We start from the raw sequence: 16,422 nt of genomic DNA, 5'->3' as shown, positions 1-16,422 counted from the left end.
TTGGTTTAAAGGGGGCCCCCCCCCCCCCCCCTCAGGGTTACGGTCACACAGCGACCTTCTGATCCTGTAGGTGTCCGGTCTTCATGGTTACTCGCTGCGCTGCTGCCGTCCTTCAGCTCAAAGAGGAAATGTTTGGAAAAGTGTGTTTTGTAGGATATTATATTTTTTTTATGTCAACAAATCCCATAAAAAGACCAAAACCATCTCATTAATGTTTTTTTTTTTGGCCTCTTCACTGTGTCAGCCACAAGCTCGTTCTCAGTGAAGACGTTTAAAAATAAAAACAGCTGGGTGTTGTAGTTTCTAGCTAACGTAACTGAAACTTGGAGTAAACCGTGCATTTGTTGGGGACTATTTTCAGCTGCGGATTAATACACACCTGGTGTTCCTGTGGGTATTTACAGCACCAGGACAGTGCATGTATATGTGGGGCTGAGATAAACTACGAGGCCTGTGTTCATCATAATGAAGGAAAATGTCACCCAGTCTGAAGTCTTACCTACGCCAGGCTGTGACTGCAGAGGAGATAAACATGAAATGATCAATTAACGATTGGTTTTGTTTTTTTGATTTTTTTTTTCATGGAATTTGCTGACAATAAGAAAAATATAGAATATCACCAGGATTAATACCCAGTGTTTGGGCGACTGGCCAACGGGTCAACGTAGCTGTTGAGTGCTAACACCACAATCATTTGCATTAGATTATTCCTACACGCCTCACCAGGCATAAATCAATATGTAATCTATCAGTGTGTGGAATATAGGAAACTAGCTGCATATTAATAAAAATGAACTTTCATTGATTTAAAAGGACATTTTTTAAATAAGACCTACTGAGTTTAGAAGATGAGCTGTAACTTTCAGGTGAGCAACTGCATTAATCATCGTTTGCCACCACTTGAGTCAATGTGGGAAAAAAAGTAGCTGCTAAAAATACACATTTTATATTCTATTATTATCTTGTTTAAATTTAACCACCATAAAACAGGCTTAGCAGCACAGCTTGTCATTTACTCACCATTAAGCTTCTCTGGTACAAGTCCTGCTTTTCTGAGATAAAGATACTCACCTTCAACTACACACAACTACATGTACAAATGGGCGGCGTTGTCATTTATTTATCATTCAACAGCTAAGTTGACTAAAAGGCCAACATCATAAAAAAAATGAGGATGACACTTTAAACACAGCGGACATGAAATATATAATATATATATATATATATATATATATATATATATATATACAGTAAAGTGTAAATCTACGGTTTCTGAAAACCAGTTTAAAAAGATTCAGAATTCGCATCTAGGTGTTTAAAATGCTCCACGTTGCAGCGACCGTCGGTTAGTTTGGTGTATGAAAGGAACAAGACCCTCTCTTTACCTGACATACCCACCATCTCCCCACCACCTGCTCTAAGTGCATGTCCGTCACCCTGCCCACCTCCTCCACCACTGCCTGATAACCAGATGTTGAGAGAGAAAGACGAGTCTAGTGGCTATTTATATATATATACAGTATATATAGTATATATATTGATTTCCACTTACTTATCATCAGTATCGTTGGTTATTGAATAATTTGTTGCCAGACAGCCAACATATACCTCTCTCTTGTTTCTCTCTGCCTGTCCCCCCTCGATAGGTACGACCCAGAATTCCTTGTGTGGAATCAAAATCAAGCCGAGCAAAGAATGACAAAGTAATCCAAGTATTTATTTATACATATATACATTCTGTCTTATCTATCTTACCTTTGTCTCATCCACCGAACCTCTCCATCCTCTCGATATGACACCAGCAGATGCAGATGTTAATGTTAACGGCAGCATGACGACATTTCACATTTGTATTGTCACCCATTTATGCAAAATTGCTGTAATAGACAGGGATCACCTTTGCTTTAGCTTTTATATGGATTCTGAATCAGACGTTAGATGAGAGTACTGGCTTTCAAAAGGACTTGGCATTTAATTGCGGCATTGCATAATATTGACATCCACTGTGACCCGAAAACACTCAGAAATAATAAGTTATTTAAAAAGTCTAATCAGTTTTAAGATAGATGAAAAATTTAAGTAATTAAAAATAATTGATTTTTTTTTTTTGGAAATTTGCAACATGGCTCACCAGAGCCTCTTGTTATTTTAGATTGTAAATATTCCTCATTCTCTCCTTGGGCTTTCCATCCATCCATCCATCACTCCATTCATTTATGTACTTGTTGATTTATTCGGTCACTCGTTTGTCTCCATTGTCCGTCCTGGTGATTTTCTCAACGTGCTTTGTGACCGTTGTATTCATGTGGCTTGCTCAGTGTTAATTTTGGCACCTAATTTTGATTTGTGATTTAGTGGTATTGATCTTTCTGGTGAACTCTCTCTGCCAGAAAGTGAGAAAGTTTAACTGTGAAGAAGTCAAACATCAAGAGGAAGATGTAAGATGGCACGCTCCTGAGATCAGAGCCATGTCACTAACATATCATTATGGTACTGTATGGCTACAGAACATACTGTACGGCTCTTGATGATGATATGTTAACGTTAGCTAGCCTGTTAGCAGTGCTAGCCTGTATGTTTTCATGGTTTATCACCTGTCTAATTTTCAGTGGGATTGTGGATGCATATAATCAACAAACCGTCACTACTGTTCATCCCAGAGCTAACGGTGCTGACAAAGACACAACATTAGCTAATATTGCTTGCAGAGACGTCATGTTAGCTAACAACGTGCTAGCTGTCATACAGGAACAATCAGGAACTGCAGTGAGTGGTTTCCTGGGGTGCATGCATGTCATTGAATATTTAGACTCTCAATGATCTGTATTTCACATTATTGATTGGTTATTATTCATTAAAGGAGCTATTTGTAAGTTTTGCTATTGCTGCATAGCTAACGTTAGCATTAGCAGCTGTTAACTAACCAGTTTAGAAGAAATGTTGTGAGTTCAGCATCAAACTTCATTCCTTAAATCACCAACAGCTGTCTCCAGAGGTGGCAAACAACGCCAATGTTGACTCTCGTCTCTATCACTTCTTGTCCTACACTGAAGTTAGCATGCTAACCAGCTAGCCCCAGCTAGCGAGGTTAGGTGTTTCCGATAGCGACTCACTGTAGCCTCCAATTCGCCCTGAAGACGTGGCTCTGCTCACACGGCCCATTACAACCTCTTGTCTTTATAAACGGCTGTGGCTCAGGAGGGAGAGCAGGTCGTCCATTAATTGGAAAGTCGGTGGTTCGATTCCCAGCTCCTCCACGTCGCATTTCGATGTGTCCTTGGGCAAGATAATGAACCCCCAATTGGTAGACAAGCACGATATGAGTAGGGAAAACACGTTCAGAGAAAACTAACAAATAGTCCCTTTAATGAAAATTGTAATATGTCATTGTTTTTGTGATTTAAGTTACATTTCATTTAACTCAATTTTCTAAATCAAGACTTGGCTCGTCAAATACAACGTGACCTACAGAAACACTCAAACGTCTCTGATGAAGTGAAGGAGTGGATATCAACTCAATGTGGAGATAAAAAAAAACAATGTTGATGAATAAAACCACCCATCACAGTAAATACATGATAACTGAAGAGGTGTGAGGTCATTTGGCGCCGTCTGCAGCTGGCTCACTAATGATACCTTTATACTGCGAAAGCCTCAGACAAAAACAGTCAGCTGATTTGTCAAACCACACACCGGCACAATCTGGCAAATCAAGGTACGTTACCGTGGAAACAGCCTCTTATGTACTCCAACGCTTCTTCTTCCTTCAGGCTGCCGGTAATTTCTGGAAACGTTCCTGCAAGCACAAAGAAAGATTTGTGCTAGACAGGATCTGACCCCACCATAAAAGTGCCTCAATTTATTTCATGCTCATGAGCACAGTATGAATCTGTGATCCATATTCAGTGTGTGTGTGTGTGTGTGTGTGTGTGTGTGTGTGTGTGTGTGTGTGTGTGTGTCTCAGCTCTGCCTGACATCTCCTGACCTTTCCTTCATCTCTTCCAGCCTCAGTGGGCCAGTCAGTCAGCCATACCATCACACCGTCTGGATGACACACACACACACACACACACACACACACACACACACACACACACACACACACACACACACACCTCTCTTTTCCCTTTTCTAATTTTCTCTCTGCCTCAGTCTTTCTTGCACTTTCTCTCCCTCCCTTTCCCAACTATTCATTTGTCCCTCTAACCTGCTTCGCACATCGGGGTCAAGGTGGGGTCACCGTGACACACACCTACGATTCATTTTCAGATATTGCCGGTTTTATATGCGTTGAATGGATTTGTACTTCAGTATTATATTTACCTGAAAGGCCCGTTCGTCGGAGACAGTGACACAGTTCTCTATCGTTTCCCGGACGACACGTCGAACCTCTGTGCTAATCAATGAACGCAGAACACTGTTACACTGAAAGGTGGAAGAATGAAATATGTCTCAGGAAGAAAACGTGGTTTAACTGTAAATATGTACATTGAATAAATAGATGACAAGATGAATGCAGTGGTGGGTGGTGGATAAGTGAATATGTTCTACAATGAAACACAAGAGGAGGGCGAGGAAAACAAACGAGTATACAGTTGAACGACTTCCAGATTCTGTTCTCTGGCTCTTTATCTGCAGTTTTCTCTTATACGAGGAATGAGGTGATAATGTGAAGATGCTCAGCTCACTTGCTAACGTCAGCAACTATTAGCAAGTGTGAAGACTAATCTAATTCTTTGATATATGGTATCACTCTAGGGGGCCATGGATGAAAAAGACAAAGTTTCAAGTATAAAATCATAATTTCTTCTGTTAGGGAAGTAGGAATTTAGATTTTAAAAAGTTGTGTATTTACTGAATGAAGGTATAACGTTGAATTATTTGTGAAAATTCATAATCTGCGTTAAGAATCAGAAAGTAAAAGTGGAAACTGAGGAGAATAACCCTCTTATTAACCCTCACACCAGTGTTTCATACACATCCAGTCATTATGTTACTCAGGAGTCATGTGGTCGAATCGGTTCGACACGTTGATCTCGTACCGCTTGGAAACAGATATTAGGCCACGTATCGCCATCTGATCTCTTTTAAAGACAAAAAATATTGGTGGTTGTCCAATCCTAAAACATATGATGATGATGCTAAATGTTTTTTATATAATATAATGACTTTTTTTTACAAAACTTTTCTCTTAAAATGTGTTTGTTTTAGTTTTATTTTCATGGTGGACTTCATGCGAAACTGCTTCTGCTTGTTGTTGCTTCGCCCAGCGGCGGATCTGAGTTTGTGGACTTAAAAAGTTTAATGAGGCTATTTGCTGCCGCATGTAACTGTTGTCCAGACACAACTGTGAAGTGTCCCATCTGAATTACACGCCGTTCAGTAAAGAACAGATGACACTTGGGGGTCCGGAGAAGAGAGAGAGAGAGAGAGACAAATGAGAGCTGATAAAGAAAACGGGGTGAGCTCATGCTACAACATCACTGCAAGCACGATTACATGGACTGTTGAGTGCGACCAGTGTTGTCCATCATTAATCAGTTACCGTGCTAATTACTGTATCCATCAGTTGAACATATTGTAAACAGATCCCCGGTGCTCTGCTGCTGCTGGTCTGAGATCAGTTTGTGACACCAACAGATGTGACACTGGGGGCTGTTCTATTGCATTTGATTCTAGGTTGCTATAAATACACAGTAATGTTTTGTTGTTAATCAGCCACCTGAAGTTGTTATAGACGTCCTGCTGAAAAAAAAACGAGTCGGCGCTCTTTTGTCTTTTTATTTTTAACTTCCTTTTATTCTTCCGCCTCTTTTCTTCTTCTGTCAGTTTACTCTGCGGGTTTTACCCAACCCGCCTGTCTGCGTTTCTGTCCGTCATTCAGGGGAATGACTCATCAGACACATCTCAATTTCTTCCACACACACACACCCCTGAGAGTCCTGCAGTGATGGCAACACACACACAGAAATATACCCAACACAAATCGCATAGTTGGCTCTGTGGTTTCAAATCGCTCTATTCCACCAAAAAACCCTGACTCACAGGAAATCCATTCAGCCTGATATAGAAATGAGCATTATCTGCCTCGCAGCCCGCACATTACAGCACCTCGCCCTGCTTTCTCAATACATAATTCATAGAGAGTTTATTTATTTACCAGGTTTAATTGTTGGGTTTGCCTACAGCCTGGCGTCCTCGTATTGTGGTGTAAATGTTTTGGCTGTGGGTGACACGATCGCACACGGAAACACACACACACACACGCCGAGACGAGTGGTGATGCGAGATAGCCCACCTGGTTGGCTGGAAACAAAGGGTGGATTGACAGTTTGTCAGTACTTTGTCCCAGTCCACTGAGTCGCCAAATGACACATTAGGTTCTCTTGGGGGATTTTAGAGACACACACGTTGATGCACAACAGCGCACGTGCATACACACATACGTGGACGCTCGTTTCGTGTGAGAGCGTCGGTGAAGAAAACTTTATTCGGTTCTTTTCCTCCTTAATTCTAATTAACAGTTAAACAAAAGAGATTGACTTATTTATAGGAAGCACTGAAGCGGCAGAAAGCGAAGGTAAAGAAAGAGGTGACATTTAGATCAGCTGTTTGCCTCAAAGTGCCTCGGAGTGAAGATATCTGCAGCAGGGGAGATTAAACTTGCCGTCCAAATTAGTTTCAGGAAGTCATGTGAACTGGCTCCTTGTTCTTCCACAGAACAAGTAAAACAGTGTCGAACAAGCAGAAATCTTCCGACTTTTTAGCCGGTCTGCTGTTATAATTGCCTCATTTCTGCAGTCCGATGAGCCATTTGCATCTTGTAAGTTCACAAAAAAAAAAAGGTTAAAGGTCAAGGTTAGAATTAATTATGGTTTAGACTGGTCCGGTATGAGAGCAAGGATAAGAAAAGCCCCACTGAATTTGGAGTTGTACCAGGTGGCTGAAGCTGGGGATACTGGGGTCCAAGCACCAATGCTGACTCAGACCTATGGAGCTACATAGCTACATAGCTAACGTTAGCATTAACAGCTGTTTTGAATCAAACTTTGTTCCTTCACTCACTGAACAGCTGTCTCCAGAGGTGGAAAGCAACACCGATGTCAACTCTTGTCTCTGTCACGTCTGTTTTCTTCCGCTGAAGCTAACACGCTAACCAGCTAGCTCCGGCCTGTCCCGTCACTTTTCCGATAGCGACTCACTGTAGCCTCCGATCCGGCTGAATATCTGTGAGCAGGGCATCGTAGGTGTTACGACAGCCTGCTTTTTAATCCGCTCCCGGGCTGTGAAAGTCACTAACACACATACTGGTATAATACTTACTTTTTTTCACCAGTTCAAGTAGGATTCTCTTGTTTTTCAGAGCTAGCCAAACATCCTGCATATTCTTTGCTCCGCTCCAACACTAAAACAGTGCAAACATTCCCTCAGTGAACACTTTTGCCCAAAAGTTCACAGATGGCTCAGTCGTATTTGCACATCCTGCTGTGATGTTGTCACACATTGTTTGGGACTGGGAGCACCGTATCCTCCTGTGTTCGCTTCTCTCTGGAGCGAGTGAAACACACACAAACACAGAGAGAGAGAGAGAGAGAGAGAGAGAGAGAGAGAGATGATGCTGAGTAAAAAGCAGTACAGCTCCAGGGTTGAGTTAGTGAATGAATGAACCATTATAGCACGGCTTTCTGGGGCAGAACACGCACAGGAGCGAAGACACTTCCTCCTTTTATTTAGATTATTATTTCCACTCGTTCTTCAATATTTAGTTTTGTTTTAGAGACACATCACAGAGCAGCAACACACATTACACAACATGTGATCAGTATGTTCAGCCCGTCGGAGCGTGTTGTACAGTATCTCAGTCTGGTTCGTCGCCTGTATGTTGAACATTTACATTAGATTTTCTCAGCCTGAGGCCGTGCGATGAGTCGGATCTGCTGCGACGCGTCACTTTCTCTCCGGGGTTGTAGCTGTTCTGGAGGATTCCCGCGCGCGGAGCCGTCACCTCTGTGCAGATCTGCGCCGACCGCCGACTTCCCCTCCACGGGATTACATGGAACACTTTATTTGTCTTTCTTTTTAAGTGACATTCTCCAAGATTCAACATTCGACTGATAAAAGTCAGACGAGGGGAAACACACTGTTAGATCAGATTTAACCTGGTGGTGACACTAAAGGTATTCTTATTATTTTCTGTGTAAAGTGGAGGAAGTCACATGTTCCTCCTCCCCACACCGACCATGAAGTGTGATCTCAGTCCTTGTTCTGTGTAAAACTGGATTCTGACTGTGAGTTCAGCTTCATCTGAGCGAGGTGGTGAAATCCTCCAAATTTCTAGTTATTTCATTGCAAAAACAAATTCCTGTCTGAGCTGCAGGGAAGTGAATTTTGAAAATGTTGAAAAGTGAAAACTTACATTATCCCAAATGCTTCCAGCGCTTTTCAAACCAATGCGAAATCTGACTGATTTTAATCACGGTAACCCGTACGTGTCGTTTCGTCGCGTGTCAGTGACATCATCATCTCCCCCGTGCACGTGTCACCGCGTTGTGTTTTCCTGCCAGAAACCGTTTTCAACTGTGTCTTTTAACCAAATGAAGGATTTTATTCATCAGATCAGCTCCTCCAACACGTCCTGTGTCCATTGAACTGAGCGTCTGTGAATCGATGCGTTGGCGTTTCTCCCAGTTTTAATCCCCCGGTCCGTCTGTTACGGCGATGGACGACACCTCTGTGGAAAATTCAGCTGCTGGTTAAAAAACAAAAACCTGCTGAACATCTGGTTCATAAGTTTATGAGAGAAACAGTCAGAACAAATGTTAGCAGCAGAGGAACGAAGGTTGTGTTTGAGCTGCTGGGAAACATGCACCTACCTTTCAGGATTAATAAGTCGCAGTCGTAAAGCAGCTTAAAGCGAAAGTATTAGAGTTCAAATATTTTAGTAAATGTGCCCGATTACATACGTGAAATACAGTGTTTGTGTTTGTTCTCACCAGTGGATCAGTTTAACCCTTCACTTAACCGAATGATCACATGAGGATCTCGCCGCCTGGTGTAGTGCTTATTAAAGAAGCTTCGTGTCAACAGACGTTATCGCCGGCGTCCCCGCTCTCTAATTACAACGCGGGAGAAAAAAACAAAACAAAAAAAAAAAACATAAATACACATATCCACAGTCACACATCTGACAGCTCGCTCAGCCGTGACTTTAGATGTCTTATCGCTCAATTAACCCAGTAGGTGACCGACACAAGGTCATGTCATCTCTGATCATATTTACTGAGGCACACGCCGCCACCGCCGCCGCTGCTGTATGCGCATCACAACAGTATTATGTTAATGCTGTGTGTGTGTGTGTGCCTGGAGGGGAGGGGTGAGAAAAGAAACACAGAGATACACTGAGACAAGAGGCTAAAAAAAATAAATAAAAAATTTGTTAAAGAGAGAGGATTTCAAAGAGAGAGAGAGACGGAAAAAAAATAACCTTTGAAATAATTCTCTCTTCCTTCTGTCTCCAATTTCCCCATTTTTCAAACACTGGGTTTATCCCATTGGCCCATTATGAAACTTAGAGACAAAAGCTTTCTAATCCTGGCACTGCCTTTGATGGCTGGATGTGTATGCAAGTCACTGAGTGTGTAAGTGTGTATATATGTGTGTGTGTCTCACTACTATATTAGTGTGCTTGTGTGTGTGTGTGCGCTTGGCGTTAGCTAATGCTGCTCTAAGCTGCATACTGAGTTGTCCTACAGCACTCAGTTCTGTGTGTGAGTGTGTGTTTGTGCAAACCTGCAAGTGTGTGTGTGTGTGTGTGTGTGTGTTTATGTTAGATTAGACTGAACTGAAATTATCTCCACGGGGACATTGGGCTGTTGCTGCATCAAGAATAAGATACATCAAAGAGAAATGGCTTCCACATAAACAGGGCTTCTGTATGCAGCCCAAACTTCTCCCAGCTGTCAGAAAAATTTGAAATCAAAGTGTGCAAAGTGAGGATTTAACAGCAGGGACTGCATGTGGAGACTGTGTCAAAAGCAGCGGAACATGCTTAAGCAAATTTTGCAGCAGAAATGAACAGGAAGTGTGTCACCTCCTCCTTCATCCACCTTCAGGTTTATGGATGACGCATCCAATAAAACTTTGGCCCAAACTAAAAATCTGGTCTCGGGTGTAGTTGGTCCCTAGAAACCGTTGCTGTCAAGGAAACTTTTGTTGCCGTTGGCTACAGATAATCTATATCGATAAGCCCCGCCTCCCTACTTCCATCCTTCCCTCTGATGCCGACGCCGTGACTTCATTCTCTCACATCGCATCTTTCCCACGTTAATCATCCGTGTTTCTTCTTTCACACACACACGCCCTTTACACACACTCACAGGGTTAGTGAGCTTAGTGTGTGTGTGTGTGTGTGTGTGTGTGTGAGTGTGTGTCTTTGCCTGGGGCGTGCCTTGAGGCGGAAAGCACTGAAACCAAAGCTGCTGGGGCAGTTAGAAGAAGGGATTCATCATCACAGCAGGGGGAGGCTCTTACAGTGCATCCAAGATGGCTGCTGTCGTTATTCACCTTCCACTGACGGTGCAAAGGGAATCTGTTTAGCTCAGAAAATATTATATCATATATATGTGTAGAATCGGGTGTGTAAGCCACATGGAAGAAGCGGAAACTTTCCCAGCACAGCAGCGCTGGGACATCATCATCCTGATCCATGACGCTCATCAATACAACAGCGTATTCGGGCCATTGTAGGTAAAAAAGACAATAAAAATGACAGAGCCGGGGGGGAGGAGAGAATCCAAGTCGTAAATATATTTGTCAATCACAGAACTTACTGCTGATATTTTATAGTTTATCTAAATGATCTCAGATTTTAGAGTACGTCTCTCACCCGACTCCATATTTCTTCTTCTTCTTTTTGACCTATAAAAACCCTGACACGCCGTCGAACACCAACGCTCTCTTCAAAACTCACTGGTACAACTTTCTGCTCGTAATCTCTGCCGACCAAAAGCTTCTGCTGTTATTACAGACATGTCTGAGCTAACCACGACCCCTTGACCCCTGTCTCTTGAATTCGCCTCTTCTTGCTGTGGTGTTTAGGTCTAAGGGCTCGTGGGAAATGGTGTTTGTTAAAAGCCACAATAAAACAAATAAACACTGATATTATCTGACTGTGTGCTGTGTTAATCGAAACATATGCAGGGAGCCACACGACAGACTGTGTTGTTGAGAAAAGGATTTTCACTAATTAACGTTTGCTACAAATATCTACGATATTTTGTTTGTTTGTTTGTTTGTTTCATCCTTGAGTTGTTGTTTACGCGGTGAACGCCGTGTGGCAAAGGTGAGTCCAATATGAGGATCAGTGTCCGAACGAATGCACCACACTGAGAAAAATCTACACGGGCAGACGTGATGTCTTCGGCTCGTTCTCACTATTAAACCTTCATTTACCGGCAGATTGTTGAGTTTATATGTTGGCGCTGGATGTTGAACAGCTACTGGTGATTAGTTGGGAATAATTTAAACAGAACGTGGAGCAGGAAGAGTAAAAATCTGTGTGTTTAATGTGCTTTTTATTTCTTTTTCTTCTTTTATTTATTCTCCTCCATCCTCCATTTCTCTCTCTCTCTCTCTCTCTCTCTCTCTCTCTCTCTCTCTCTGGTGAGCATTTTAAATCAGGGTCACAGTAGGGAGGCAAGCTGCCTAGTAACAGGTTCAGCCACACACACACACACACACACACACACACGCACTTCTATCTCTGCTCACATCACAACACACTGTATTTTTCTCTCTTTGTGTCTCTGTAGGGAGTTTGGCTGGAGGGATCCAGAGCTGCCAGAGGTGATCCAGATGTTGCAGCATCAGTTCCCATCAGTCCAATCCAACGCTGCCGCGTACCTCCAGCACCTCTGCTTCGGAGACAACAAGATCAAATCTGAGGTATTGATCTCTAAAGGGGGAAAACACGCCAAGAGACGGGACTCTCGAACCCGGAGGGTTGACGTGAGGTGGCCCCTGACTCGCTCCGTCTCTTTTATATACACAGACGCGAAAACAAGAATTCTTTGTTACTTAGTCACCGACTTTAAAAACACAGAAACAAACTAGTATGCAGATACTTTGTGAGTCTTTGTGCGCTGCTGTCAAGTTTTTCAAGTGGGATTTTTCAGATTCCTGTGGGGGGGGCTGAGGTACTTGATAAAGAACGGGCGGGTGAGTGTTTGCTTTCCCTACAAAATTATACACAAATAGAGCAATAAATACAACAGTGTTTCCACAATTTCATGCGTCCACGCCGGTGACAGCCACGACCGGCGGCGTCATGTTTTCGGGGTCGTCCCTCCGTCTGTCTTGTTCTCCGGAGCGAGACATCTCACCAACACGTTGAGGCAACTTCATCGAATTTGGTTTTATGTGCCAGAAACCAGGAAGTAGTCGATGTACGTTTTGAGAGCAACGTTCGATTCCCATGTGACAGTACAGTGCGAAGACGGTTTAAAAGGTGCTAAACAAAGATGTAATGTGATGCACAATGACTCAAGATGGTAAAACTAATTCTGCATTTGGCAGAATGACTCCAGGAAGGACTTACTCTGAAGGAGTGGCATTTCTGATTCCATTTATTTATGTATTAACACATAGAACCACGAGAAACCCTTTTCTGCAGTATGCTGAGGTTATTGAGTGTGTGTGTGTGTGTGTGTGTGTGTGTGTGTGTGTGTGTGTGTGTGTGTGTGTGTGTGTGTGTGTGCGCACGCACGAGAGTCTTTATTCAGGGGAAACTCCATCCCACATGTGTGCAGCCGTCTGAGCTCCACCAAACTCCGCATTAGACGGCATTAACTCCTCATTACGCGCACTTAACCCGACTCTGAATACCGCCCTGTTCCCGCCGCCCGGTCTTCCTGTCCCTTTAGAGCCGCCGTCGCTCCGTGTCTCGGAGCAAACCGCTCCGTCTGTCTCTTCAATGTCAACTCAATTCCGCTCAATTTTCGACTTTATTAATCCCCACGGAGACGATGGATTTGAGAGCAAAACAAAGTTCTTCAAACAGCAATCAGCCAACTGGCATTAAAAATAGAGAGAGCGAGAGAGATGTATAAGGGAGATGACTGATGCCGGGGCTGTAGGGGAGTGAAGTATGGGAGTATTTAGAGCGAGGCTGCCAAACCGACACCTCACAGGCCAAATTGTTTTTTGCCCTTGAGAGAAAAGTCTGAATGGGGAAATAAAAGACTGGATGCTGAGGGATATAAATGGCCTCCTGCCTGTTCACTCTCCCAGCACCGAACACAACTGTAAGTGTGTGTTTGGTGTGCTTGACTTACTGTGTAAGTTGTGGATGAGTCACTAAGGGGAGAGAAGAATATTAGTGGGCAATAATTTCAGTCAATCAGCTGATTGTTTTAACAAATTAACCAATTAAAAGTGTGAAAATATTAAAGGAAACGCACACAGCCTGTATTCAGACACTGAGCCTTAAAACCAGCCGTCAGGACTTCTGGAACTTTGTGATGTCATAACAAAGCAGTCACCAAGCCCCGCCCACCTGGACCACCATCCAAACCTTGCAGGATTTGGTTTCTCTGAGTGTTTTTACCTGAAATCTGCTATATTTTTATTGGATCACTCAGAAAACAGTCAGCCAATCAGAAGAGAGGCTCAGAGCCTCCTCTCTTCTCTATTTCAGCTTCATTAAATAAGCAGTAACAGATATAATAATTACTTGCAGTCCTTGCTGAAACAGACTTCCTGTTCATTTGTTTTCTTGTGGAGTTGGGTTAATCTACTTCGGCAGCTAGTTGTTTGATTTAATTAAGTTTAATGGTTTGGTGATTTTTTTTTGGCATAACACTCATTACAGGGTTCATTACTGAAGGAGCTAACGTCTATTTTAAGTTTCCAATCAGTGCCCAGTTTGAAGTTTTCACCCACGGTGCATCAGCTGAAAGCGGCTTCATACCTTTATTTTCTGGCACCACAGACTCAACGTTCCAACTGCCACGTCTCCGAACAGTCTCCTTCTCTAAAATGTCTTCTTTTGGTTTTTGTGGCGAGGAAGAGGAGGCAGCCTGCCCTACATTCTCTCTTTGTTTGTTTGAAAGCGAGGGGGACACACGGGGACAGAAAGTGCAGTGGCTGGCATTTAAATAAATCTTGCATCAGTGCCACAGAAGCTGCTGCGCCCTGTTTATTTTCCAAGTGTGGTGAAAAATTAATATTTACATGATAACCTAAAATTTAGGTTTTCCTCATACCCACCACATCAAGGGGAGAAATTGTTTTTTCTCATGGAGGTAAACAAACACGGATATCTTCAGCTCCTGCGTTCTGTCCATAGGCGCCAGCAGACATATTGTAGAGGGGGAGTCGACATCAAGGCATTTAAGCGTACGCTGATTCCTTTCCTCCTTCCTCTGCCCTCAGATCCGGCGGCAGGGCGGCATCCAGCTGCTGGTGGACCTGTTGGACCACCGGATGACCGACGTCCACCGCAGCGCCTGCGGAGCCCTGAGGAACCTGGTGTACGGCAAAGCCAACGACGACAACAAGATCGCCCTGAAGAACTGCGGAGGCATTCCTGCTCTGGTCCGGCTGCTGCGCAAGACCACAGACGTGGAGATCCGAGAGCTGCTCACAGGTAAAACAAAAACACAAAAACACAGTCTGCGCAGGAACTGAGATCACAGCATTTCCCTGAATTCTTTCCACTGGAAAAAACACAGAGGATTTTTGGCGTTTGCTTGTGTGCCTGCGTGTGTCAGTCAGCTGCCATAGCTAAATACTTAAATATCCAACCTTGATATATATATATATATATATGTATGTGGATCATCTTTTCTGGTGCAGAAGTTTCTTCCAACCACCTTCATGCTAAAATCGTGGTAGTATTTTTATAATTATCAGAAACGAACTTGTGGGTGGTGCTGATGGTTGAGGAGCTGATGGAGCTTCAGCCATCATTGCCTTTACTAAACAAGAGGTTATAATACGCCATATCTCTTCTACCTCCTCTCTATCTGCTGTCATATTTTTTTCGTTACCGGAGCACAATGAATCTTGGGATAGTTTGGGCCACGAAGGATCCACCTGATCCAAAGACGCATTTGAAGGAGCCTTGGAAATGCAATTGGTCTTCAAATGCAGCTGGACTGGGGCTAGCTGGTTAGCATGCTAACTTCAGTAGAAGAAGAGAAGTGATAGAAATAGAAGCGAAAGAAGAGTTAACATCGGCGTCGGCACCTCCTGGTGAGTGAAGGGATGAACTTTGATGTTGAACTCACAAACGTTATAAACTGGAAAGTAAACGGCTGTTAATGGATGAATTAGCTATGTAGCAATAGCATAACATACAGTTAGCTCTTACAAGCCCTCAGGTGCACACACATTCCTGCAACTGCACATCTACAACCACACACACACACACACTCAGATGAAGAACACCCAGTATCGACTTATACACACACACACACACACACACACACACACGGCAGAGAGAGTTGTTTACTATCTGCCTGCTTCCCGCCTCTCATCAAGTGCTGTTGACTTGTCTGTTGACTCGTCAAACCGGGATACACTGCGCCCGTATCCTCAGCAGGTTCGTACTCTCTGTCAGTAAACACTGAAAAGGATTCATTAGTTCGAGGTTCTGAACCCACCGAGGTCCGGGCTGTAAACTCACCGGTCACGCAGCTCTGCCCCGAGTATATAATATCTGCAGCTCCTTTTTCTAATTCACATTCACGTGGCCGCGGTGAAGGAACCCTCAGCCCTGGAGTGGGATGGAGACATGAAAGAGCTACAGGAGGAATACCGCTCTCACTCTCGAAACTGATCTATGGGGGGGGGGGTTTATTCCAATTCAGGAGCCAGATGAGAAAAATGGATTTTTCTTACCAATGCTCATGAAAACATGGCTGCTGTACGGCCTGTAAGGAGCATGATCATTTGAAGGCTTGACACTCTCTGGAGCAGGATATTCATTTCCTTAAATTTCAGAAAACACAACCAGCGTCTCATTAGAGGCAACATTTCCAGGGGTTGTCCCAGTGGTGTGAGCCCTAACCACAGTCGGTCTGTCGCTGCCTGTCTCCTCCTCTCTGACTTTCCAGACTCAAACAACTCTGGTGTCTGCTGGTGGAAATTGTAGTCATGGGGTCTGTCTTTGTGTCCCAGTGTCAGCAGGCTTATTGTATGTTGCATCAGCATCACCAGTATGTTACAGTTACAGTAATGACCAGTTTCTGCTGCTGCTTTCAATAGGGATCATGTTCTTTTAATGAAGGATTCCTCACCTCAGGATTTTACCACCTGTTCCAAGATTCAGTTGCCAGTGCAGGAAGTAGCGCCCGTTGTGCAGCGAGGCAGAAAGTAATGAGGTAGAGGTCAGGGGAGGTGTGTGTGTGTGTGTGTGTGTGT

At 43.5% G+C, this 16,422-nt stretch overlaps 1 protein-coding gene across 3 annotated transcripts in view; it reads left to right on the top strand.

The window, feature by feature from the left end:
• The window catches only part of ctnnd2b (catenin (cadherin-associated protein), delta 2b), a 159,641-nt gene that overhangs the window by 98,270 nt on the left and 44,949 nt on the right, over positions 1-16,422 (top strand). For 2 of the 3 annotated variants that reach the window (XM_087173420.1, XM_087173421.1), the window contains 2 exons: positions 11,811-11,943; positions 14,431-14,644. In XM_087173420.1, coding sequence (XP_087029546.1) covers positions 11,811-11,943; positions 14,431-14,644 — 347 coding nt within the window. Of the gene's footprint in view, positions 1-1,646; positions 1,704-11,810; positions 11,944-14,430; positions 14,645-16,422 lie in introns of all 3 variants that reach the window. The other variant, XM_087173422.1, reaches the window with a different exon arrangement.

Source organism: Seriola lalandi, unplaced genomic scaffold (genome assembly GCF_002814215.2).
Source record: "Seriola lalandi dorsalis isolate HSWRI2012SDOR001 ecotype SW California unplaced genomic scaffold, Sedor1 jcf7180002054208, whole genome shotgun sequence".
Lineage (NCBI taxonomy): Eukaryota > Metazoa > Chordata > Actinopteri > Carangiformes > Carangidae > Seriola > Seriola lalandi.
The sequence above is the reverse complement of the archived record's forward strand: the minus strand, read 5'-3'. Positions and strand labels throughout refer to the sequence as shown.